The sequence below is a fragment of the Falco rusticolus genome, chromosome 3 (genome assembly GCF_015220075.1).
Source record: "Falco rusticolus isolate bFalRus1 chromosome 3, bFalRus1.pri, whole genome shotgun sequence".
NCBI lineage: Eukaryota > Metazoa > Chordata > Aves > Falconiformes > Falconidae > Falco > Falco rusticolus.
In genome coordinates this window covers 55,704,520-55,729,503 of record NC_051189.1, presented here as the reverse complement: position 1 = coordinate 55,729,503, position 24,984 = coordinate 55,704,520, and the positions used below count along the sequence as shown (strand labels likewise).

Below are 24,984 nucleotides of genomic sequence, written 5' to 3'. Positions count from 1 at the left end.
TTAAGCAGTGCCATATGTAAAGCACCTTTATCTTCCTGTCCCTGCACACCCCCCCACCCCCCCAAAACTTTGCAAGCAGATTGGCTGGACTGTCAGCTGGCCCCTTCTGCAGAAACCAACAGTTGTGTGTTCTGTGCAGAAGTAAAAAGGTTTGCAAACACATTTAGTATCGTGTGGGCCTTAGTGGGAGAAGGACTGCGGGGGAAATACTATTCCTCAGTTCAACTGTAAGATGTTCTAAAGAAGCTTTGGCTGAGAGGGCCTGGTAGCATACCTCCAATAGAGTATGTTGTCCTTTTGTGCTTTAAATCCTTGAGTCATGTATTTTTGATGTTTCCTTTATTGCATACACATTGTAATTTTTCAGTTCAGTGGTTGGATGCTACATTTCAAGTGTAGTATTATGCATTAATGTGTACACAGAACATATTTTATGCTACTTATGTAGGCATAGTCAATGGAAATATATTAACAGTGCTTGGTATTTGTGTGTGGTTTCTTACAAAGGTGTTTTTATACCCGTTTAAGTGGAAATCTGCTTGTTTGTTTAAGAAGTCTCTATTTCCTAGAGATATAATAGCTATATTTGTTTCCAAGATCCTGTAGAATATACTCAAGAGGTCCAGAATGAACCATTTTCTCTCCAAATTATTGATATTTTTTCTCTTTTGCAGATGTCATTGGCAAAAGGAGAGTTAGTTTATTGTTTCACACTTTTTATTAAAATCAGAATTCTGTAACATGTATTTTTTGCTTTCCGCTTTTCAGGCTTACAGCTGAAAATATCAAAGTTGAAAAAGGAAAGATGCTTGTAAGTACTCATCCTAATGATCTGATTTTTTTTAAAGGAGAATCTGACTTATCATTAATGAGTTGTAATTCTTGTAAGAGCAATTGAGGTTTCATGGGTTCTTCCTTCAGACATGTACAAAACTCTTCTCACTTTAATTCAGCTGAAGTCATCTAAAGATATACATAACTCTTTATAGGGTGTGTAAATTGAACACTAGGTTGGCCTTTCTTGAACAAGTAACTTGTAAGGTTTTCTTATCTACAGTATTTCTAGGATGCCTATCAAGATGTTGACGTTTCAAATACAAAAGATAATTATGGAGACATTTTAAAATTGAGGTTGTACCTGTAAAAGAGAAGTGACAGGACAACAACCCAACTTTTTTGAGAATTTTTTTTGCTATATATTTGCCTTCAGTATCAGGAGGTGTGCCTTAACTCAGCTTTCAGTCATTAAGTAAAGATTCTGCTAATTTTCACTGAATTCTCATATTTTAAGATACGTGTATCGTCTTTTGCAGTTATTATTTGCTACTTATTTTTAGTTATGTTCATTAGAAGCAACTGGAGGGGTGGGAGAAATCTGAATTACAAGATTCACATGTCCAGTAGAATCACAATATATATTTGCAGCTTTAAAACAGGTCTTGTTTTCCTTCTGCTGACTAAACCCATATTTAATTAAATGATAAGTTATGCTAATGTGATTCTTATTTACATTTTTGCTTTAGGTTTCGTTAATATTAATGGTAATATTGTATATGACTTGTATTATGACTTGTGTTTTATAAAGTACTGTGTAGGAGGAAAAAAAATAGATTACTTGATCTTTTTCTACTTTGGAAAACAATTTAATTATATTAGATATATTAAAGAAGTCAAACTCTTCTTAAAATTAGCAAAAATACTGCATATTTGCATTCCCAGCATTGCTGTCTAAAGTCAAAGTTACACAAGGTTAGTTTTAAAGTGCAGCCACAGCACTATCAAGCAGTTTGTGCTTTTTCAGAATTAGCATTTCTGTCATCATCTAGTCAGTTTTTTTCTCATTATTTCCTATTAGTTTTTTTAGTTGTCTCTTTTTTTTTTTTTTTTTTTAGTTACACTTTTCAAATTGTGTAAGCAGGAAACAACCCTCCCTTAGTCTACAAAAGTTAGGTCATCATGAGCTTTTTTGTACAATAGTAACTCAAGCAACTCTCAAACATATTTGACAGTTATTCTCTAAACTCCCTGATGTGCTTATATTTCTGGTTGGGAGGGGAAAAAAGGTGTTCTTTCCGTAGAAGTGAATTCCCTCTAGTGGAATCAATCTTTCCTTCTCCTGTAACATGAAGTATGTAAATGCATTTTATAATGATACTGGCTTTTCTGCTATAATTTGATTGTACTACAGTACATACTTAACTTGCTGTCTACTTCTATAATAACTGTTCTGTAATTATAACAGTGACTCACTTCCAGCAAAATTGTTCTTGTTTCTTCTCTCTAGGCTTTTGGAAGAAATTGCCTTCAGTTTTATAATTCCTGTTTTGCTCTCTTCCCTAGATATCTTTTTGGATTTTATTTATCCTTTGTAGTGCTCAGACTCCCCTGGGCTTTTGTTTTTCTTATTTCAGTTAAGTATTGCCCAGATTGCTGGCATTTGATAATCCACAGTAGCACTTTGAGCCTGTACAGTATTGTGTGTACTCACATTTCAGCATCATACATGCACATCTCATCGGTGGAGGCTATAGATAATTGCTTACCATTTTGACTTCTGTCTGCATGGTGTCACTCTGATGCTTGCAGAGCAGGTGCATTTTTGCAGGGTTTTCTTTGCATTTTCTGAGGACTCTAGGCTGCAGAGAAGCCACTAGAAGATAGCAGTGGCAGCTGAAGGAACAGTTCAGGATAGGATCACAAAATGAAAGATTAACTAATGACATCCACAACAGCATCCAGCTTATTCTGGTACCATCAGGATTCCCTGTATTTACCAAGCAATTCACCAAACCTATAGTAGCGTTTACAATCCAGAGTACCTATATGGCTAACATCCTGTTCCCTTGAATATGTACCTGTTCCTCAAGATCAAGATTTGTCGGCTTTTATATGGCTTCTTGTTCAAACTCCAATACTAGTAGAACACAGTGTGCTGTTTGCAGCTGCTGTTTAACTGCGCGTAAGAGTTGAGAAATTATTACAAAAAAAAAAAGTGGCAACAGAGTTCAGTTGCTTATTTGGTCTGTTGGTGAATCTTTAGTCAATTGGAAATAAGAATTCATATGAAGTTTATAAAGATTTTGAGTTCCAAGTTGTATCATGAAATGCTATCAGATCATCCATTAGAATGCAAATAGCGTATGTGGTTTTTACATTTTAAAGATAAGGTTTCTGAATACTAAGATTAATATTCCAGTATCACAGTATTTATGTTAGTAGATGAAATTATATTAGGTTATTAGATGGCTTTCAGTTAGCAAATATTTGGTGCTATGTTTTATACTTAGAGGCTCCACTTTCCTGGAAAAAATCAGTTTATCATCTTGCTATTTCTTATGTGTAATTCACAAATTAAGTAGTTACTTCACTTTTTAATCTACAAGGATGAAATCTTGCTGTTACTGTTAACTTAAGCTGGTGTATCATGAGTTGCTTCCACATTGTGAAATCTTAAATTGATCGGTTAATTTTCTAGATGATTAATATTATCAGTGATGTGACTGAACACATATCGAATGGTTTAATTATTGTTTGGAATCTTTCTACAATTACTACATTGTAGATACAGTACTCTTACATAGGCGGTCTTGTTCTCCTTGGTGCATCTGAATACCTGAGGTTTAGTATTTCAGACTTGGTAATCAGCTGACAATGAGCACCTTATTTTGTATCCCACTTCAGCATTGGAGCTAATGACTTGTAAATGCTAGGTCAGAGACGGTTCATTATGTAGAGTGCCTTCATAGCCAAAACCATCTGTCATGTTTATCAGGTGTAGTGGAATTCTGGAAAAAAAAAACCCTCAAAACCAATAAACTATCAAACAAAACAGCCTCCCCCAAAAAAACTAGTTCCTTCTGCAGTTTTACCATCTTAATATGACATTTTACAGAGTTTAGATGAGAGGAATGGAGTATTAGTGTATTTAAATTTTATTGAGGTTTTTTTTTTTTTTATAAATACTTAATGTCTTAGAATGATTAAAAGGTGGCTTGACAAAATACTTTAAAACTTGATATTTTAGACCTTCGGTAAGTTACATGAAAGAGAATGAAGTGATTTTTTTAAAAACTTTTTATGGCATAAACATCATAAAAATACAGACTGCTTTTGTCAGATTTCAAATTTTGCCATGGCCTGGCTGTACTTGGTTAATGAGCTGAGGTAACAGGATTGGAATACTTTGTCATCTCTAAGTGAAAGTACAAGTCTTACATGTAATAGCATGAGGGACCATTTAACTGTCTTGTATGTTGTGTATGCAGCTGAAAAGTGTGATATGAGTTAGGAAAGGAGCAGCTAGCTTCTAACTCAGACATTTCTAAAAATGTTCATCAGAAACGCTTGCTTCATTTATCTTCAACTTCATATTTGTGCTGCTGCTAATTGCATTTCCCAAGAAAATGACAGAAAGAATTCTCTATTGAAAGACTAATAACTGCAATTTAAAGCTAGAACTAATTGTTTTCTCTATGTGATTTTAGGGATGCAGAGAGGCTTGAAGAGTTTTATACCAAGAACCAACAGCTCAGAGAACAGCAAAAAGCTCTTCATGACACTATCAAGGTTTTAGAAGACAGGTGTAGTATCTTGTAGCTTTTGGGTTTGTTGTGTTTTGCTCTTACAGAGTAGCTCTGGATACTTCGCAAGTTGTGATTTTTTTTTTTTTTTTCGAGTAAACCAGTCCTTTTCTAATACAATCTAAATAGTGTGTCTTAAAGAAAAGCGTAGAATTTAGATTCTTCTGACTGAATTAAATTTTTGTTATTTTTGAAGTGCTTAGCTTACTTGGTTCAGTTAAGATAAATAGAAGTTAAATACATGAGATTGGGGGGCAGACAGCCATTTTAAAACACATTCTTTCACATCCAGTTTTGTGGAGGTAATTTTGATATCAATTGATATGTAGTACAAGTACAAAACCCAAGGGTAAATTATATAATATACTTTGAAACTCGTGAAATAACTTACTAGAAATCTTCCATATTTGAGGGGGTCTTCTACCAGTTGTCTCTTTAACCTGCAGGCTTTGTCTTTTGCCTTCTTTTGGACTTAGACATTCTGATCACCTTTCCCTTATTTCTTGCTGTTTAATCTGATATAACAAACTAAAACCAATAGACATGAAATTACAGTGCACTACTTAAAATGATACCTGTTTTGTAAAGTGTATGTTAAATTTGCTACTAATAGTCTCTCAGAAGCTTTCTTGAGAACAGAGATCATTACATAGTACATTATTCTCCCACATTCTTGTGTAATCTCAAATTTTAGAGCTGTGATCTTCAAATTTTGCTTTCAACTCTTGTTTCTCTGTGAAAGGCATTAGGGATAACCTTGTAACTGCACATAATAAACTTCCACAACGCACAGGCAGAAAGACATTTACAGAGCGAATGGACTTCCCTAATCCCTTAGCAGATGAAGTACTCAGACTGTAGAAAACAAAAGGATCATTTAACGTGGTTTAAAACATGGGGTTGATAATTCTGTGTTTATTATACAGTTAGTTAGATAAACTAGAATGAAGAGACATTTCAGTATTTTACTTTTTCTATAATTCCACAATATTAAAATACCCATAAACCAAGATGGTTTTTACTTCCAATATTCAACTGTGGAATTGGGAAGTTAGATGTTTTGTTTGGTTGGAGGGTTTGTGGTGCTGGTGGTGGTTTGGTTTTTGTTGGTGTCTTTTTTTTTTTTTTAATTCTTCATGTGCTAACAACAGCAATGCAGAACTCTTTATTAATTGGTCGCTTATTTAGCAGGCAAAAGAGAGTCTGGTTTTTACTTTGGTAATACTGTTAGCTTTTTGTTGTGTACCAGAAATAAATACACTTGTCACCTGTAAAACGGATACACATTACACTGCACAAATGAATGTGTCAAGTAAGATGGAGTAATTGTAACAAGTCCTTTTCTGATAGATGTGCTTTAAACAGCTGATCTAAACAATTGGAGGCAGTGGAGGTAATGCCTCACATGGACTTTTGGAGCCACTTCTGGTTACTGATGTCTAGATAAAGGATTTCACACTTGCTTGGTATTTGTTAGAGTGAATTTGCTGTTTGTACTTTTTATTTGATTACTTTGCTTAATGACAGTGATATATCCATCTTAAATGAAGTCATAATATATTTACTAAAATGATTTGCTTGTTTGCATTTGCTTGTATGAACTGAATTTATAATGAATGGTAATTTACATTTGACAGGATTATTAGTAGGACACCTCACAAAGGCTTTCACTGGCAAGGTGTAGAATGCTCCGCTTTATTTAATAAACAATTAAGTAATGCATGTTGCTTTAGAAGTATCCAATACCTACAGTCATATATGCAAATGTTAGTATATGTAGTATTAGATAGTTCAGAAGTCTCAAAATACTACTATGTCAACATAGAAAACAAGAGTACTTAATGGTCTGTGTGGTTGTCAAGAAATTTTCTGTTTTTCATTGTTCAAAAGGCCAGTTAAGTGTGGGTATCTGCTTCACATATGGCAATATTTTCTTAAGAGGGACATTTTTTTTCTCGCTTTTATTGTAGATTAAGAGCGGGATTATGTGATCGTTGTGCTGTAACCGAAGAACATATGAGAAAGAAACAGCAAGAGTTTGAAAATATCCGGCAGCAGAATCTTAAACTTATCACTGAGCTTAGTGAGTTTTTACCCACAAGTCTGAAGAGAAAACATACTATTTTGTAAACTAGTTCTTCATGAATTCCTGTAACTTGATATAATTCTTGTATGGTGTGTTTAGTAAGCCCAAGAAGTTCAGTCAAGGGGATATCTAACTCTACATTCTGAAAATGTGTAACATACCAATTACTAGTCATTTGACCCACCTTCTTAGATTGTAGTGCTGATACTAAAAGTGAACTGATTTGTAAAATCTTGCAGTGTAAACTAGCTACTTTAGATAAAGTGTGGCTGCTTCTGTTTATTCCTACAGCTAAGACATAGAAGGACTGCCAGCTTTCCTAAGGAAACCCTGACTTCAGAAGTAACTGGTGATCACAAAGGAGCAGGTTCAAACAGAAGCTTCCTGGGTTTAGTTTGTGTCCTGTAGCTCGTCTTGGGAGTTTAACGGCAGTAAACCCAAAACCTTCACATAACCCTCTGAAGGCGTAAAGGAATCGCTTTATACCAGGCAGTTTATAGCCAGCTCATTTTGAAATCAGGAAGTAGTATATATGGGGCAGGAAAAAATAAACTGTTTGTTCTAGGCAACATGAGGGCCCGACACAACAAATCTCTTCACAGAGTTTGGGAAGATTGGTTGTATAAAGTGCTAAATAATACAGGACAGGATTTAAAAATGTTGGTGGTGTCTTTACCATTAACTAAGTATTATACCATTTAGTTGTCTTGCTGCATCAAGAACAAGCAGACGTTCAGTGAGATTTTAATATGAGAAATGAAAGACACAAAAAGTAGCTTTTCAGTGCTTAATACATCAATTGTTCAAGGACTTTTAATATTGGATATTTATATAAAAATGTTCTGAATCCTTGAGTTTAATGATTAACAACAAACAGGGTACACCCAATCTTCAAATAAAGCTCTGAGCCTTAAAAATCAAGGTGAGGCGTATTGGGTACAAATCTTCTTGAACAATGTCTGACACAACAGTAGCCTTCCATGGGTTTGGGTTGAGGTCAATATGACTATTTATGTATGTGTTTCCTGCAACCGGCAAAAAAGGTCAGTTAAGAATAATCCAGAGGTAAAATATACAACAAAAAATTAAGAACAAGAAAATAAACCTTAATCTGAACAGAAAAGTTGGGAGCTGTTGCTACATTGATGGTTGAATTTGATGATCTTAAAGGTCTTTTCCAACCTAAAAAAGTCTGATTGTGTTAGTTTGAGGCAGTGTGGAAAAAAGGCTGAAGGTGTTGCAATAAGCTTGTGTGAAGTACAGACAAAATTAATTCGGAAGTAAGTAAAATAAAAAATTTCTGACTAGTATCTCAAATTCCAAAATATTTAACCAATTTTTAAGAAATTGGGTTTTTGCTCTTCTTCCCAATTAGCTGGTTGCTTCAGTGGCTAAAACCAAATTCTAATTACTTTATACTTCATAGGCTGTCTTCAATCTAAGGAAGCAATTTTGTCCATGGAGCTGTATGAGCAATTCATTCATCTTTACAACATGGTCTCACTTGTCATGTACATGGAGAAAAGTAATTAATGATTATGTAGAGCTGATATTATGATCCAGTAATTGTGACTCCTTTACCTTTTCTAACATATCATTTTACAACCTTTTTAATTACTAGCTTGAAAAATCATTTTGGTAAGCCATAGAGAGGGTGTATGGTATTATGTTTTAAAATTAGTTCTGTTTCCTTAAAGGACCTGACAAAATTAGATATGTTATGATGTTAACATGTGTGCATTGATTTCTTTTTTACCCCCGCCCCCCATCCCCCCCCCCAAATTGCAGTGAATGAAAAAAACAACTTACAGGATGAAAATAAAAAGATAACTGAACAGTTCCAGCAATTGCAGAAGGAGTTGGAGTAAGTTTTGAAGATTTTTGCATATTCCCCCCTTCCTCCCCATTCGTCAGCAGTAATGTCTGGGAATATAAATACCAGATTTTAAATCTTTAAAACTTGGGTTTCTTCTTTTTTAATAGATTGTGGAAAAAATAGTCTACTGCCACTATAACAATATAAAAATAGCGGGTTTGTATTGTGCAAAATTTTTGCTTTCTTTTAACTTTGTGCATCTTTTTTTTTAAAAAAAACTGAAAGAGGAAGATGAATTTGTCATAGAAATTCTGTTTGACTTCATGATTGTTCAAGATTATTTGGGCCACAGTGCACAGCAAAGCCTTATGTCTCATTATTTTATTCCTCTGTTGACTCTTCACCAACTCCTTCCACCTGGCTTAAGACTTTAGAAAAGTAGTTTCTCAGCTATTCAAGAAGTTCCAGGATCTTGCAATACATTTTTTTTTTTTAATAAAATTATGATAATTTTCCTGACTTTAATAAGAAAAAAAACATAGTAAATTTTGAAAGGAAATCATAAAAATAATGAGCTACAAATTGACTGTCATACTGTAATCTGATATGATAGCAAGAATGTACCATATAATGTCGTGGTTAATATGTGAATGTGGTGCACTGTGCAAGACAGGTAGTATTCCTTGTTAGGCTATGGTCTGCAATCTGAAACTTACCTCAGTCTTGCCGATCCGTGAATAAGTTGTGTGCTTGCATAGGGGGAATGGGACAGGATGTGTGGACTTGATATGCGAGGCTTTTTTTGCATGTAATTTTTTCTTGTCTTTGTCAGAAAGTAACTTCGGTAAAGGAGTAACACAACTTAGAGTTCAGTTCAAAATGACTGTGATCCTATTCCTTTGTATTTCTTGGTTTGTCTCCCATCGTTTGCACCTTCATTATCCTTTCTTCTGTATGCATTTCATCTTCTTGGAGTAATACGTTTCATGACCCTAGGAGTACTCCTTTTTAATACAAAGTAGTAACAAATTTCTGTATGCTTCCTCATGTATAATTGCTTCTCAATAATGGTTCCCCTATGCGGCCTGACAACAGTAGGAGGTGACATTAAAAAAATTGACACCAGACATCCATCCAAATTTACTAATTTGGTCCCCAGTCTTGCAGTTTAGCTTCCAGTGAAAATCTCTGGCTGCTATGTAGGAAAGTTGAGAGTGACCAATATAACACAAAGTTACACACTTTGAATGTTAGGTGGCCACTTAAATGGGTGCAGATTTGAGTGAATAAGCAGTAATTAACAGGGATGGTCCTGCTGTTTGTAATATAGCCACTGCATTTTGTTGTTTCAGTTGGACTATAGTCATGTTACTTTAGAATGAACAACTTACACATCATGATGTTATATTGATCTGTGTAAGGTAATGTTTCTGGTGCATCACATGAAATTAGATTTTTGCAATCTTCTGTATTTTGTTACCAAGGTTTAATATTTTAGAAAAAATAATTATCTAAGGATCCTCTATAAAGGTGAAATCAATGAGGTTGTAGAAGAGTTGATTTATCTGATCCTTTATCAGATTAGAATTTCATTATCTATGGATGGAAATGGAAAGGAAATTTCTGTGAAAGCCTTTTCTGGGGTGTCAGATAAATGTTTCCAGGATTCAGAAATTACTGCATATATGTGATGTATAGTATGTATGGCAGTTTCTTAATTCTTGGTTTGCATGTGGAATGTATTTATAGTAAGCTGATTTGTCATAAGGCTACATGTGCCAGTAAATTTACAGAGAACTCTGTAACAGCTAACTGAAACTTGCAAAGTAACTGGATGAATGTATTGTTTTGCTGGGTTTTTTTGATTTGTGTCTTAAGATATTGTTAGTAAATGATACGGTTTTCCGGTTATGGTGCTTTCTTTGTAAATGTGCTAGAAAAAAGGAATCACAAAATGCCACATTCATCAAGGCTTCATCACTGCACCAGTGTTTGTCGTGTTCAAAGCTAGCCATGGTAAAAAGCCTAACTGCAAAAATGCTGTTAGTCTTGAGCCAGGCAGCTTTCTACGGTTTTGCATTAAGTTATTTTATATAAGATCTTGTAGTTCATTTCAATGCAAGCAGAAATATATTCATATTTCCTCTTCTTCCCTTAGAGCAAATCCTTAAATCCTTCTCTTTTATAGTTAGGCAATGATCTTTTGGCCTGTGTTTTCTCTTGAGAGTCGTAAGGAAAAGTGCTACTGCAGAAAGATGACCAAGCAGGCTGAGTTAATTTCCTTGTGTTTTTCTTTTACTGCCTGTTCATTTCTCACTACCACCACCATATGACAGGTAGCAATGCAATTACTAAGTTAAAAGAACTGGATTTAATGCTTTTTGGAGAGAAAAGACGTAGTTACTTGTTATGCTAATTTTTATATACTGACTCTGTTGTTGCATATAAAAAGTATATGCAACGGCATGTTGCAGTGCGAAAGTGAACTTCATAATCAATTTTGTGTTTTACATAGTTTACATTGCTTTTTACACTCCTCTCTGAAGACCTTTGTGAGGTGAACAAGAGGTAACACTGGTGCTGTGGAGGAGGACTGGCTTGAATATAGTGCTGTTTGTTACTATCTAAAATTGTCCAAAAGCTTTTGTTTTCTATTCAAGGCAGTTAGTATTCTTGGGGTATGCAGGGACTTCCATACAGGGAGAGACATGCTAGTCTGTCCATTTCAGCATTCTTTCGTTCAAGTGGCACATGTTTCAGAGAACAAGCTAGAAACTCTGTAGTCCCTAGTTTCCTCCAGGGAAGAAGCCTTACATAGTGCAGTAGTTAAATGCTGCCTTCAAATGTGGAGAGCTAGGCTTGTATGCTGTTCTCAGGCTTCGTGGAGCAATTGTGAATTTATTATTAAGATGTGTCTAAAAAACTGGTTACTGGTATTACTTTTTACACACTGTGATGTTATTGAGATGGCTGTATTTTCGAAATTGTTGCTTTCTTGAGCCATATGATTGTCTTGCTTGCTGAAACAAAAGCTCTTCATCTTGTTGACGTGGTGTTTTATTTGACCACCTAATTTGGTTTCCAGGGAGCGAAAGCAACAAGCAATGGAATTGGAAGAAGGAGTCATTCTGGATTCTCCAGTTCTGACTTCTTCATTTTCTGTGGTTAATCGTATGAGAAGAAAAAAAGAAAATAGGCATGTCCGATACACAGAACATACACACCCAGATTTGGAACTTGTGGAAAGCAACAGTGGTAAGAGTATTGTGGTTTTTAAAGTTAATTTCAAATATACATTTTTAAAGGCTAAAGAAAAAGATGATGTAGAAGTTTGATGGCAAAGGGTGACACTAAAAGCAAAAGAAGTCTTATGGTTTTTTTGGTTTGGCTTTTTTCCATTTATGCTATAATGCCTGAGTCAGGAGAAAAAATGTCTTCAGCAGTAGCGGTTATATCAGTTATATGCTCAACACTTACCTCAGCCTGCTACTTTTCTTCATCCATATACACGTGCAAATATAACAGTTTTCCACCTGTATCTCGTCTGTAACTGCGAACAAAAAGTTAGGGTCTGAGTTCTGTGCGTAGCTATGTCACCACCTAGTGGAGAATGAAGTAAATGTTTTTTCACATTCAGCAATTATTCTGCAATTAATGTTACTAAAACTTGATAGATATCTAATTCTAGCAGCTACGTGATCTTACTTTTTCTAGTTATGATACACTGTATTTGTTTGGTGTCTAAGTCCTGAAGTATTGTGTGCATTCAATTTCCAAACTTTGTTCTGTAATGTCATAGAAATAGCCCTAATGTATTTTAACTGTGAGAAATATTTTGTGAAATAAGGGACTTTATGCTTGTATTTTAATAATACACAGGAAGTAGAATAAACGATCCAGGTGTTCTTGATATTTTAATTTATCTTGTGGAATTAAAAAAAGTATTCTAAATAATTAGATATATTAATATATTATAAGTCTTGACTAAAAGCCTCTTTTCAAGAATAAAAATAGCACAGCTGTGGGGTGAAGAGGGTGGGCTGGTGATTCATGCTCTTAATTTGGCATGTGTAATTTTAGTGCTGTGGACAGTTTCTCCTTTTCAAACATACCTGCTTTTCTCTATTTTCTGACTAAAAAATAGAACTACTAAATTAAACCAAAGTTGTAATACTTAAGAAATGATGTAAATACCGGTCACAGTCAATGGCTATGAAAAGCTGTTGGTGTCCAGATAAAGGATTACATAGCAGAAAGTTGGTCATGCTTCAGATTTTTTTTACCTTTTCATTATCTTAGCTGATGCAGAAAATTATTCCTATGGATGGTTTACTCTTTAATAGTTTTGTTGCCATATTAACAGGTCAAATATAGACTGAATACATACTTTTAATGTGGTCAGTATAGAAACTGATGTAGTCATGTGTCAGTATTGTTTTATGGCTGACTGGCTGGGCTCATACTTGTAAGAGAAAGGATTAATGTGAAGTACTTGTGAATAATTTGTCACAGTGATACCTCAGAATAAAAATAAGCAGATGTGCTTAGGTTACTGGATGTATTGACATATCAAAACTCATGTTCAGGTGTTTTTAAGATCAGGATCATGGTCTGTCTACACAAAATTATCACAACAGGATACCTAATTTCACCATATGAAAAATGTTTCCTAGAGTTTGGAAAAATTCCACTGTATTCCACACAAGTGAACAGTCGCCATGGAGAAGAGATACTAGTGGCAGATACCTGTGATCAGCAACTGTCCCCTGTACCAAGTGAGTGTATTAATAGATTTAGTTCTAATTCTATTCAAAATAAGACAAAAAATATTATAAAACTGAGGTTTCATCTCTTTAAACAAAGGAGCCAGAAAAAGGATTTTGTGTCTAATCACAGAATTGCTGCCAAAATGCCTATCTTGTAATCTCTGTCTGTATGCCACTAGATATATGATCTAGTGGCATAGCATCAGGGCATAGAGTCAAGAAATAGAAGCTCAGTGCAGCTTTTACTGCAGATATCATATAGTTTAGGCAGCTTACCCAATTGTCTTACACCTGATTTTCCAACTGTATAGGAGATAAAATATTCTAAGAACTGCACTTACTGTCTGACATGAATATGTAATGTTTAGAAACAGTTCTGTTAATTACTCCCTTTTTTTGCAATTGTGAATGTGTACAACTCCTAAGTCCTTCTTCATAAACAGTTCTTAGACAAGAACTTCTTGTGTCCTTGCTATTTTTTCTGTGAAGTGTTTAACTATAAATGACTGCGAGAATCAGCATTTTGGAATCTTTTGTGCGGTCAGGGTTGTGGTGGTTGTAGTTCTTGTACTTTCCCATCATATTACCTTGCCCCAGTTCATTAAACTGAGTAGTGCTGAAGTCCTGAAAGAAGGGAAACTCATCTGTTTGTTTTCCTAACGAAAACACAGGAAGAATAATTGTGTCACCTAAGAAATACACAACGCAGACATTTTACTATAAATATACTTTATCATGGTTGTACATGCTTTTCTCAGACTATTCATGTTCTGGACTGGGAGTTTGAAAAGCAAATTTTACAATGACTTGTCTTTGTATTGTGATTTTGGGGAGTGTATTCAAATTGGAAACATTTTTCTGTGATAACAGCAGTTTGCTCTTTTATCAAAAATTCTTCTTTTGCCCCCCTTCTCCACTTACCACATAATTTTTATCTGATACAGGTCAAACTGTTTCCATAAGTACCAATTTTAATTCATGATCTTTAGTTCTGTGTTTGTACCATCTGTATTAGTGGAGTAAGATACTATAATGTGTATGTAACTTACTGTGAGCTTCTTTCTACTTGTAAAGATAAACTGAGGATGGGAGGCTATCCTGTCCCAAAGCCATCTTTTAACTTGGCTGCAGTTGTTGCAGAAACAATTGGACTGGCTGTTCAAGAGGAATCTGTAAGTACTATTCCCAGAGTTCTTACATAACCACCTTTTTATGCCAGTTGTTTTCAAAACCAGGATTTTTCTCTTTTACATTAAAATTCTGCAAAAGTGTTCCGAGTGCCAGTAAGCTCACTTCGGTTTGCTTTTGCTTACTCATTATAAAATTGCTCTATCAAGAAGAGATATAACTGTGCTGACCTGTCTGGGGGTTCGGGAGGAGGGTAGGGGTGTGGTTCCTGCTGTGTATAAAACTTCCAAGTTTAACTAAGACAGTGGACTAAATCCTTGAGTCTGCCAAACTCCCTTTGTGGAGTAATTAAGTCTAAGACACCATAAAAGATAATTTGGTGATGAGACTGGTGACTCGGGTGAGATTATTTCACATTTTTGATGGGCAGCTACAGTGAAAAGGTTAGCGTGCAGACTGGGCTTTTTTGTGTGCGCACATTTGAATGGTGAAATTCTTTAATATCCATAAGATTTCTTTAAAGTTGCTAGTCTAAATTTCATCTCTTTTATTATTTTTCAGTTTTGAATGGTTCGGTTTGAATTGGATCTTCAGAGTATTTATGTGCAAACCTAGCATATTTCTAATTTTTAATTTTAAGAGCTTCTCACGCTTCATTTCTTTGTTTTCCTTCACCACTTGCAAGGAGTCCCAGAGTGTATTAAGTCCTCCCTGCACTAATACTGTTATGAGCCAGGCCCCAGAGAGCATGCAGTCTGAAGACTCAAGAAAACATCCAGCTTCTGAATCAAGAAATGATGACAACAATTTAGGGTGTGTTTTCACTTGGTTATAATAATATTGTTTTAAGCAGGCTTATATGAAGTTTTAGTTTTAGTAGAATTTCAAACCTTCCAGCAGTTTGCTTTAGAAGTACAGATATGGAAATAAATATTTTCATATTATTCAGGCTTCTTTCATGTAAATAACATTAGAAGCAAAGGAACTGAATGGAAAAACTGTGGACTTCATTTTCAGACTTCTGATTTGGGCTTTCTATGTACACAGTCCAGTCCCTCCCTCACTGACTTCTTGTTATTGCAAGGTATCTTCTGAGGCCCATAAACCTGGAGGTCAGGGGCCTGGAGCTGGGGTAGGAAAATGATCATAAAACTTCTTTGCTGACTAGGTGTCATACCAATTGACTGTCGCCCTTCCCACTCTCCTCAGGATGTTGTGGTCTAAACTGAAAATTTTTTTTAGCCCCTATTTGTCATCTTAAATGTATGTTTTATTGATGACAGGTAAAAAACAGGCTACCTGAAAGAAGCTTGCACACGTTTCCTTCACTTGCAGAAGCTTTGAGAATCTGTTGCTATTTGAGATCTATGTCTATAAGATCTATACAAGAACCTAGATAGACTACTATTGCAACCATTCTCACTTTCTTTCCATTTCACTGCATTGAAAGGTAGGGGGGTCCTTTGGTAGAAGAGATTCCTAGGTAGGCTTAATTCTATCACAGAGTCACAGAATGGTCAGGGTTGGAAGGGACCTCTGGAGATCACCTAGTCCAACTCCCTGCTAAAAGCAGGTTCTCCTAGAGCAGGTTACACAGAATCACCTCCAGGTGGGTTTTGAAAGTCTCCAGCGAAGGAGACTCCACAATGTCCCTATCCTCAGTTCTCAGTTGCATATGGAACAGAATTTCACACTAAAATGAAGGACAAAGTCTGCATTTTGTTTGCCTTTTATGGCTCTAAGTGCAACAGTACTTATTCCTAGACGAAAAATTTATTTTCTTTTTTCCTTCTGTTTTCAGTTAATACTAGCAGCTCTTGACAGCTTTAAAGCAGATCACTGATAGAAAACTTAAGTATTTGTACATCCCTTTCTCTCCTCCCAGCCCCCTGTGTCCACTAGAAAAATACCTCATCTCTCATTATATTCAGTCTTGCAGATCCATCTCAGAACACTCCACCACATGTTGACTGGGATTCTCGGGTAGCCTCTCCTGTTTTTGGAGCTTCTAGCAGTATGAAGAACACCACAAGTACAAGTCATGCCCCTTGTATTTTAGATTCAGGATTGAAGCCTAATCTCAAAACCAATCTCTTCAACAATCCTTCCAGTTCCAGATCTCATAAAAGTAGATCAAAATCTGAAGATGTTGCTTTTGTTGCACCACTGAATCTTGGAAAGGAAGTCAACTCAGTTATCAGCCAGGCCTCTATCAATAGGCAAGTGGTTGTGAAAAAGAATGCTAATGAGGCTGTAACGTGTGTTGGAAACACTTGCACAGCTAAAAATGAGGCGATCAAGAGTGATTTCCTTCTTGTACACCAAAAGCAGCTAGAAGGCAGGTGTGCTAAGAGAAAGAAAACTGAAGATGAGCAAGAAATTAGCTGTGAAAAAACATCCTTCAACAAAGAGAACTCTATACCCTTTCGATCAGATGTTCAGAATATTAATGGGGAGCATACTGTTGATAAGCCCTTGGACCTGTCTGATCGCTTCTCTGGAGTTCGTTGTCAAGAGAAAAAACAAGGAAGTGAGGAGACCTGTAAAAGTAGACTGAAACAGGTGACTCTGCATGATGTTTTTTCACAGCTAGGGAAGCCCATACCTGAAGGTTCATCATCCATTCAAAATGCCAACAATGAGAGCTGTTTGTTTGGCAGAGATTTACAAGACAAATCCTATATACAAGAGGCGAAGCTGGGTAAAACATTCCCAGATAAGAAAAAACAGATTCAAATGAAAGAAGAAGTTTCTCCCTTCAAAATTATACCACTTCCAAGTTCTGCAGAGATAGAACAGCTTTTTGATGATGTGAAGGTATGCTTTTCTGACTTTCTTCTCCTTTGAAATATTATATATAAGTTTTGGGAGATAGTAAAATTGCAATATGTTGTTAGGTTGCCAGTGGCCATGTACAAAATAGAAAGAAAACAAGGACAGGACATGGAGAGTCTGAACCAGCATCTGTACTTCAACCAAACCCTTGTAGACTATCAAAAAATAAAGCACTGCAAAATGAGCAAGGTAACTTGATGAAATGTTCCTTTTATTGCTGCCCTGCCCACATCCAGCTTGTGCTATGGTTCAACAAAATTTTTCATATCTTCTTTTCTCCTACTTTAACGACTTCCTCTGTTCTGCTTCTAATTCAGCCCTATTCTGTTCAGAATTTCTCAAGATCACCCCCTACGTTTTCAATCTGTATCTTCCTGGCATGCTTTTGCCACTATATAATATATTATTGGCATTCAACTGTAAACTCAACAGGCTAGGAATCTTGTTCTTTCTTGTTTATTTAGCATGGTTTACTGCAATGCGTGAATAACAAATACTGAAATAAAATCTCCGAGGTTTGAGTTTAAACTGTCAATATCAAATGCTTGAAAACTGTACTTAAGTATAAGGGTAAGCCATTTCATTAATATTTTTCATTATTGCTGATGATCTGTTAAAGAAATTTGTACCTTTTAATGATGATGAACAAATGCTGCCAAATACTTTTCCTAGGAAGAGTTTAATCATCTTTCCTGTTAAGTGATCCCAGTCTGAAAATTTAAGTGGTGTTGTAGAGTCACTGCTTCTGTACTCCTTAGCTGAGCTGTTAAACTGCATACTTTATTTAGAAATACTTACATTATGAATTTTAAAAAAATCTGTCATTAGTTGGTGTGGCCAGGTAGCTTGGCATCTAAACCTCTACTTCAGTAATAAATCAAGAGCGATCTCTGGAACAATAGCCAGATATTTTTGTGCTTGTTTGTACTTTAAGACCTGACTTCCACATTCTTACCAATCTAATTCTATAGTGAACCAGCTAGGGAAGCCACCCTGCTGGACCTGTTGTTTGTGAACAGAGAAGGACTTGTGGGTGGTGTGATGGTTGGAGGCTGCCTTGAGCATGGTGATCACAAAATGATAGGTTTTGATTCTTGGAGAAGGAGGGGAGTTAGCAGAACTGCTACCTTGGGCTTCTGGAAGGCAGACTTTGGCCTGTTTACGAGACTGTGGGAGGCAGTCCTGAAGGGCAAAGGAGTCCAGGAAGGCTGGATATTCTTCAAGAAGGAAATATTGAAGGTGTAGGAGAAGGTGGTCCCCAAATGCCAAAAGGCAAGCCGGCAGGGAAGACTACTGGCCTGGCTGAACAGAGAGCTTTGGCTGGAACTCAGGGAAAAAAGAGAGTTTATGACTTTTGGATCAAGTCATCAAGGGGCAGGCAACTCAAGAGGACTACAAGGATGTCAGGTGGTTATGCAGGGCGGAAACTAGAAGGGCCAAAGCCTAAGCGGAACTTAATCTGGCTACTGCCATAAAAGACAACAAAAAGTGGTTTTATAAATACATCAGCAACAAAAGGAGGGCTCAGGAGAATCTCCATTCTTTATTGGATGTGGGGGTGGGGTGTGTGTGGGGAAACAGTGATGAAGGAGGAGGAAAAGGCTGAGGTACTTAATGTCTTCTTTAATGGTAAGACCAGTTGTTCCTGTGGTATGCAGCTACCCAGCCCCTTGAGCTGGAAGACGGGGATGGGGAGCAGAATGAAGCTCCCATAATCCAAGGGGAAATGGTCAGTGACCTGCTATGCCACTTAGACATGCACAGGTCTATGGGGATGGGTGGTATCCACCTGAGGGTACTGAGGGAGCTGGCAGAAGTGCTCACCAAGCCACTATTAATAATTTATCAGCAGTCCTGGCTAAACAGGGAGAACCCAGTTGACTGGAAGTTAGCAAATGTGATGCCCATCTGCAGGAAGGGCTGGAAGAAGAATCTGGGAAACTACAGGCCTGTCAGTCAGACCTCAGTGCTGGGGAAAGTTATGGAGCAGATACTCTTGAGTGCCGTCACATGGCATGTACAGGATACTGGAGGGATCAGGCCCAGCCAGCGTGGGGTTATGAAAGGCAGGTCCTGCTTGATGAACCTGAACTCCTTCTATGACAAGATGACCCACCTAGCGGATGAGGGAAAGGCTGTGGATATGTCTCCCTGGACCTTAGTAAAGCCCTTGACACCATCTCCCACAGCATCCTCCTGGAGAAACTGGGTGCCCATGGCTTGGGCAGGTGTACTCTGTGCTGGGTTAAAAGCTGGCTGGCTGGCCGAGCCCAGCTGGTGGTGAATGGAGTCACATCCAGCCGGGGACTGGTCACAAGTGGTGTTCCCCAGGGCTCAGTGCTGGGGCCAGTGCTGTTTAGTATCTTTATCGATGATCCGGACAAGGGGATCGAGTGCCCCCTCAGTAAGTTTGCAGGTGACACCAAGTTGTGGGGGAGCGTTGACCTGCTGGAGGGCAGGCAGGCTCTGCAGAGGGATCTGGACAGGCTGGATCGATGGGCCGAGGCCAGTTGTATGAGGTTCAACAAGGAGCAGGGCCGGGTCCTGCCCTTGGGTCACAACAACCCCGTGCAATTCTACAGGCCTGGGGAAGATTGGCTGGAAAGCTGCCTGGCAGAAAAGGACCTGGGGGTGTTGGTTGATGGCTGGCTGAGTATGAGCCAGCAGCATGCCCAGGTGGCCAAGAAAGCCAATAGAATCTTGGCTTATATCTGAAACAGTGTGGCCAGCAGGGTTCCCTAGTGATTGTCTCCTTGTCCTTTGCACTGGTAAGACCACACCTCAAATACTGGGATCTATTTTGGGCCACTCGCTTCAAGATGGATGTAGAGGCGCTGGAGGCATGTCCAGGGAAGGGCAACAAAGCTGGTGAAGGATCTAGAACATGAGTCTTAGGAGGAACAGCTGAGGGAACTGGGGTTGCTTAGCCTGGAGAAGAGGAGGTGCAGGAGGGACCTTACTGCTCTCTACAACTCCCTGAAAGTAGGTTGTAGGCAGGTGGGTGTTGGTCTCTTCTCCCAAGTTAGAAGCAACAGAACAAGAGGAAATGGCCTCAAGTTGTGCCAGGGGAGATTTAGGTTGGATATTAAGAAAACTTTTTCACTGAAGTGGTGGTGAAGCATTGGAACAGGCTGCCCTGGGAAGTGGTTGAGTCACCATCTCTAGAGGTATTTAAAAGATGTGTAGATGTGGTACTTAGGGTCGTGGTGTAGTGATGGACTTGGCAGTGCTAGGTTAATGGTTGGACTCGATGGTCTTAAAGGTCTTCTCCAGCCTGAATGATTCTATGAGTGTCTTCTATACAGTATTAATACTACCTGATTTACACAATACAGAGATTTTTATTTGTGAGAGTATTTTATATATTGCATCTCTCATACAAATACAAAGGAGTGGTGTGCTCCGTAAGTACGAGAAAAAACTTACATCTATTTCTAACTCTTCAGAAAAAATATGATTTATACCAAATGAGCATGGTTTGCGAAAAATCAATCCCTGAACCCAAAGATGACTTGATAAAAGGAAAGCTGACTTATAATTTACACACTATATGATGCTGTTGGCAGCATTTTTCTGATTATCTGTCTTTTTTTTTTCTCCTCATGTTCTCTGCATCCAGACCTGAAAGATAAACCTTTAGAAAACCTCCAGTGGAGCACAGAACCAGGAGCTGACCTTTCACAGTACAAAATGGATATTACTCTGATTGATACAAAGGTAAACTTGTATAACAAGTCTGCATGTTCTATGATACTGAAAAAAGCCTACAAAAGTAGTACCATGAACTTTATTCTGGGCAGACAAAACGCACTTTCTAACAAAAATCTACATTCAGCTCATTTGATATTTGTTTGCATTCATGAAATGCTTGTTTATGCATAGTACGTTACAGTTAACCCTAAAACATCTCCAAAGTCTAGTTGTTTGATAAGCTCAGTCAGGTGGCTACTCAATATGAAACTGATGTGTTTGGAGGTTGTTTTGTGTTTCTTTTAAGCAAAAAATAGTGTTCTAAGTATGTTACGAAAATGTGCAGAAAATAACTATTATCTTTCTTTGATTTGGGTGCAGGTTGGTTATTAGGATCTGTGAGAATTTTCCTGAAGTCTGTTCATTTTGTCTCACTTAAAGGCTATCTTAAAATCTTATTAATTTGACTGAGTTTTAATTTTTGTATGTTTCATTGTTACTTTTTATCTTTGTAGAATTTAACACGAAAGATTTGAAGGCATTTCTTGCCCGTCAAGTAGTGTAATCCACCAGATAAATGCTTCACATTTGAATTTCAAAACTTGTTACTCTTTTACCTAGACTTTGTCTTTATCATGCAGACATTACTGCAAAAAAAAAAAAAATCACAGAAAGTGTCCAAAAAGATGCCAGTAGCTGTTGTGAAAGTGTTTCAGCTACTCAGCAGTGGCACTGACTACACCAGTTAATTCTGAGTGCAATTGTTGTGTTTGCTTTTTTTATTTAGGGTGGTTCTCAGTCAAGAGTTGGAGAGGAAGTTGTTGATATGGATTATACATATGTTAGTGAAAGTGTGCTATTAAAAAAGAAGAATCAAGAGCAAAACCAGGAAAGCAGTCCTAGTAAGGCTTTTATTCTTTTCCTTTTGGTTTGCTTTTTCCTCCTAAAAAAAAAAAAAAAAAAAAAAGGGCATTTCTTTCCCTGTATGAATACATAGTAGAAATTGGTTTGCAGTAAAAAAGCACTGATCTATTTTTGTAGATTACAAAGATCAGTCTGTTTCCTAGTAGAATCAGTGGTTGTTGTTGCGGTTTTTTTACCTTAGATTAAGAAAACAATAGGATTTGTGCTGAGGTGGAGCCAGTAGCTATGCTTTTACAGTGGTTGGAGTTAAATATTTAACCATATAATAGTTCTGATCTCACCTACAACAATCACTCTTACAACAAACAGCTTTGAAAGTTTGCTGTGTAATCATATAAGACTTTCTATGGGAAGACTTAATTTCATTTCTAATGACATATAAATAGAACTAGTATATTTAATATAAATCCAGATATGTTTATATCACATTTAATGTATGGTATGCGGTGAATTATGGCTGCAGGGCAGTGACTTTTAATGGTGTGTTTTGTTTTTCTAAGCTGTTGTAACTTGATCACATTTCTGTAGTTTATCTCTTACCCACAGAAAGTACTTCCTTCTGCTTGGATAGCTCCCTAATTACAAGAACAAAAATTTAATGTATCCATTATTAAGGTTAAAGGTACATCAGAGTGATTCAGCAATTAATCAAATTTTAGAAATGGGATCCAGGTATCTTTATGAAAAATAAATTAGCATTAGCCACATTTGAAAGATTGACAGAGAAGTTGCAGAAAAAATAAATGCACAGCTGATGTTGAGTTAATCTGTACTGGAGCAGGAAGTAAACCTTAGTTCTTTTGTTATACTTTCAATCAGAATGTGCTTTCTTGACTTAAATGTTTGAGAGACCGATTTGGATGTTCATTATGCTTTTTGTAATAGGAGGAGGAAAAACAATTAATGATACCTTAACAGACTTGTTTGATCGGACAAGCCATGAAGAATATGAATCCTGCCTACTAGAAGATGGTCCTTCTGCTTGTGATGAAAAAGAAACTCTTCATGATGAAGAGCAGGATAAGGGAGTAACAGCAGCAAACAAGAAACTAAAGAGTAGGATATTTTTTTTTTGCCTTTATTAGCCTGGTTAAACTACAAAAGTTGATTTTTAAATCAGCTCTGTTCTCTAGGAACAAATATGCCAAATAAACCATCAGTTCATTTTTCATAAATTCATGGGAAAACTTTCATTGCAAGGACATAACATAAACAAATATGAAAATTATTTTGATAGCTTATATTGATATTAGATGGGATATGTAACGGAAGTTAGCATAGGAGCTGTACAGCAGAGTGATGCTCACAGGAAACACCAGTATTTGGTTGCAGATTACTTGTGTCCTTTCTTCTCCTTATCCGAGGTTCTGTCAAAGATTTTTGCAGTATTTTGAGCAAACTTTCCTTTGCTATTTTGCTTATCTTTTTCACTTGTCTTGCTGCTGTTTTCTTTGTACGCCAGAAATGCTTTTTGATCACTGGTTCAATCAGTTCTGTAGTATTTTTAGTATCTGTTTGAATCTGTTGTCTCAAGCTGAATGTACATGGCATTTTTGTGTTTCTTAATAGCTGGCTGATAATTTCACAGATGTTTCTCCAGGGAGTCTGTTAACCTTATATAACACGTAATTTTTTGTTTTGCATGTATATTTACAGAACATGAGGATAAACAAGATAAGGCCAAGCAGAAAGCTTTTGTGGAGCCTTATTTCAAAAGTGATGAAAGGTAATTTAGCTTGTTCTGTATAGGCATTTTTAAGGTTCTTTATATCCTCCCTATAGGGAACTTGTTCTTCCGTAAAATAAACATGTTTCTGCATAACATACGAGTGACTGAAAATGCACAGGTAAAAGTTCTACTGAATTAGATAAAATTATTAGACTAAAGCTGGGGCAGGAGGGAAAAAAAAAAACACATTGAGAATCACACTAGCTGAAGGGAAGAGATTGCCTCTTCTGATTTTTTTATAATTTATTGAATGCAGGATTTTATAATCCATGCTGTTTCTTACGAGCATGTAATCATGCATGAGTTTACAAGTAATCCATAGGCTTTTTGCTCATACAAATAAAAACCTTTCCTTCTCTAGTATTTTTGCCCCTTTTTCTAGGCAATAAATGAGTAATGTGTAACAACTGTACCTCTTAGTGCTTCCTCTGTCGTCTTTCAGTATAATCATCTCTGGTAGTCTGAATACCAAGCCCTTCAGTTAAATAGTTGTTAGCTTTTTTTTACTTCAGCATGTTTTATTTGTAGAGAAAAACATGTTTATTGTTTTGTGAGCAGATAAGTTGAAGAGAATCTGTTCTGTTCTTAAATGCCAACATACGTTCCTCTTGCAGAAATCAGTGCAAGCACAACAGTGTCTCAGACAAAATAAATATTCTACAGAAGATTTATATTTGGGTAATTTTAGTCTAGTAATTACTTCCACACTATGAAAAGCCATAATAATGAAACACACATATCGGGTTATGTAAAAGATCATACTACAGTTAAAAAATCATGGAACATGGAACAGGTTTAGTTACAAAACTAGTCCCATTCAGCTGTAAATGCAGTATGATTTGGGTTTGCAGGTATTTTCTGATATTTTTTTTTTCTTGACACTGTCCGTCATTTTGTTCTACATGTCTGGAAATCTCCAGTTTTTAGAAGAAATAAATTTACTATTATGTGAAAATATTTTTGTTTTTCAGAAAGAATACTGTGTTAGATTTTCCTCATATTGAGGTTATTCGAAAAAAAGAAGAAAGAAGAAAATTGGCTGGCCATACTTGTAAGGAATGTGAAATAGTAAGTAGTGCTTTAAAATTTGGTCAGTCTTTTATTCTCCTAACTCTGCTAGCATCTAAGTGCTAAGGTCCTTTGAAATTATGAATATGGTTGCATCATCATCAGTACCTACAGCAGCAGAAAAATAAGTGGTTACAAAAGTTGTTTTACTGATTTTGGGGGTTGTTAGTTTGTTTTTACTCTAGTAACTGCATATAACTTAGTCTTAAATTCTTTTGTGTATCTGTATGATAAAACCTTCTCACATCACAGTTCCAGTAAGATTTCTGCTAATAAAAAATACATTAGCTAGTCAAAGAATGACTACAAATTTCTAAGCTTTAGCTCAAAAGCTGTACTGACATTTACAGGTACTGGAATAA

At 36.5% G+C, this 24,984-nt stretch overlaps 1 protein-coding gene and 1 long non-coding RNA gene across 4 annotated transcripts in view; one reads left to right on the top strand and one right to left on the bottom strand.

Annotated features, from left to right (window-relative positions):
• RBBP8 (RB binding protein 8, endonuclease) overlaps positions 1-24,984 on the top strand; it is a 45,490-nt gene that overhangs the window by 13,389 nt on the left and 7,117 nt on the right. For all 3 annotated transcript variants that reach the window (XM_037380603.1, XM_037380602.1, XM_037380601.1), the window contains exons 3-17: positions 769-811; positions 4,485-4,580; positions 6,551-6,663; positions 8,455-8,530; positions 11,568-11,737; positions 13,156-13,257; positions 14,323-14,420; positions 15,062-15,189; positions 16,308-17,193; positions 17,274-17,400; positions 20,831-20,928; positions 21,689-21,803; positions 22,711-22,881; positions 23,482-23,551; positions 24,526-24,622. In XM_037380603.1, the coding sequence (XP_037236500.1) occupies positions 769-811; positions 4,485-4,580; positions 6,551-6,663; positions 8,455-8,530; positions 11,568-11,737; positions 13,156-13,257; positions 14,323-14,420; positions 15,062-15,189; positions 16,308-17,193; positions 17,274-17,400; positions 20,831-20,928; positions 21,689-21,803; positions 22,711-22,881; positions 23,482-23,551; positions 24,526-24,622 (2,390 nt within the window). The remainder of the gene's footprint in view (positions 1-768; positions 812-4,484; positions 4,581-6,550; positions 6,664-8,454; positions 8,531-11,567; positions 11,738-13,155; positions 13,258-14,322; positions 14,421-15,061; positions 15,190-16,307; positions 17,194-17,273; positions 17,401-20,830; positions 20,929-21,688; positions 21,804-22,710; positions 22,882-23,481; positions 23,552-24,525; positions 24,623-24,984) is intronic.
• LOC119144796 overlaps positions 7,051-24,984 on the bottom strand; it is a 41,650-nt gene continuing 23,716 nt past the window's right edge. The window contains exon 3 of the long non-coding RNA XR_005103215.1: positions 7,051-7,691. This is a non-coding gene — a long non-coding RNA (uncharacterized LOC119144796). The remainder of the gene's footprint in view (positions 7,692-24,984) is intronic.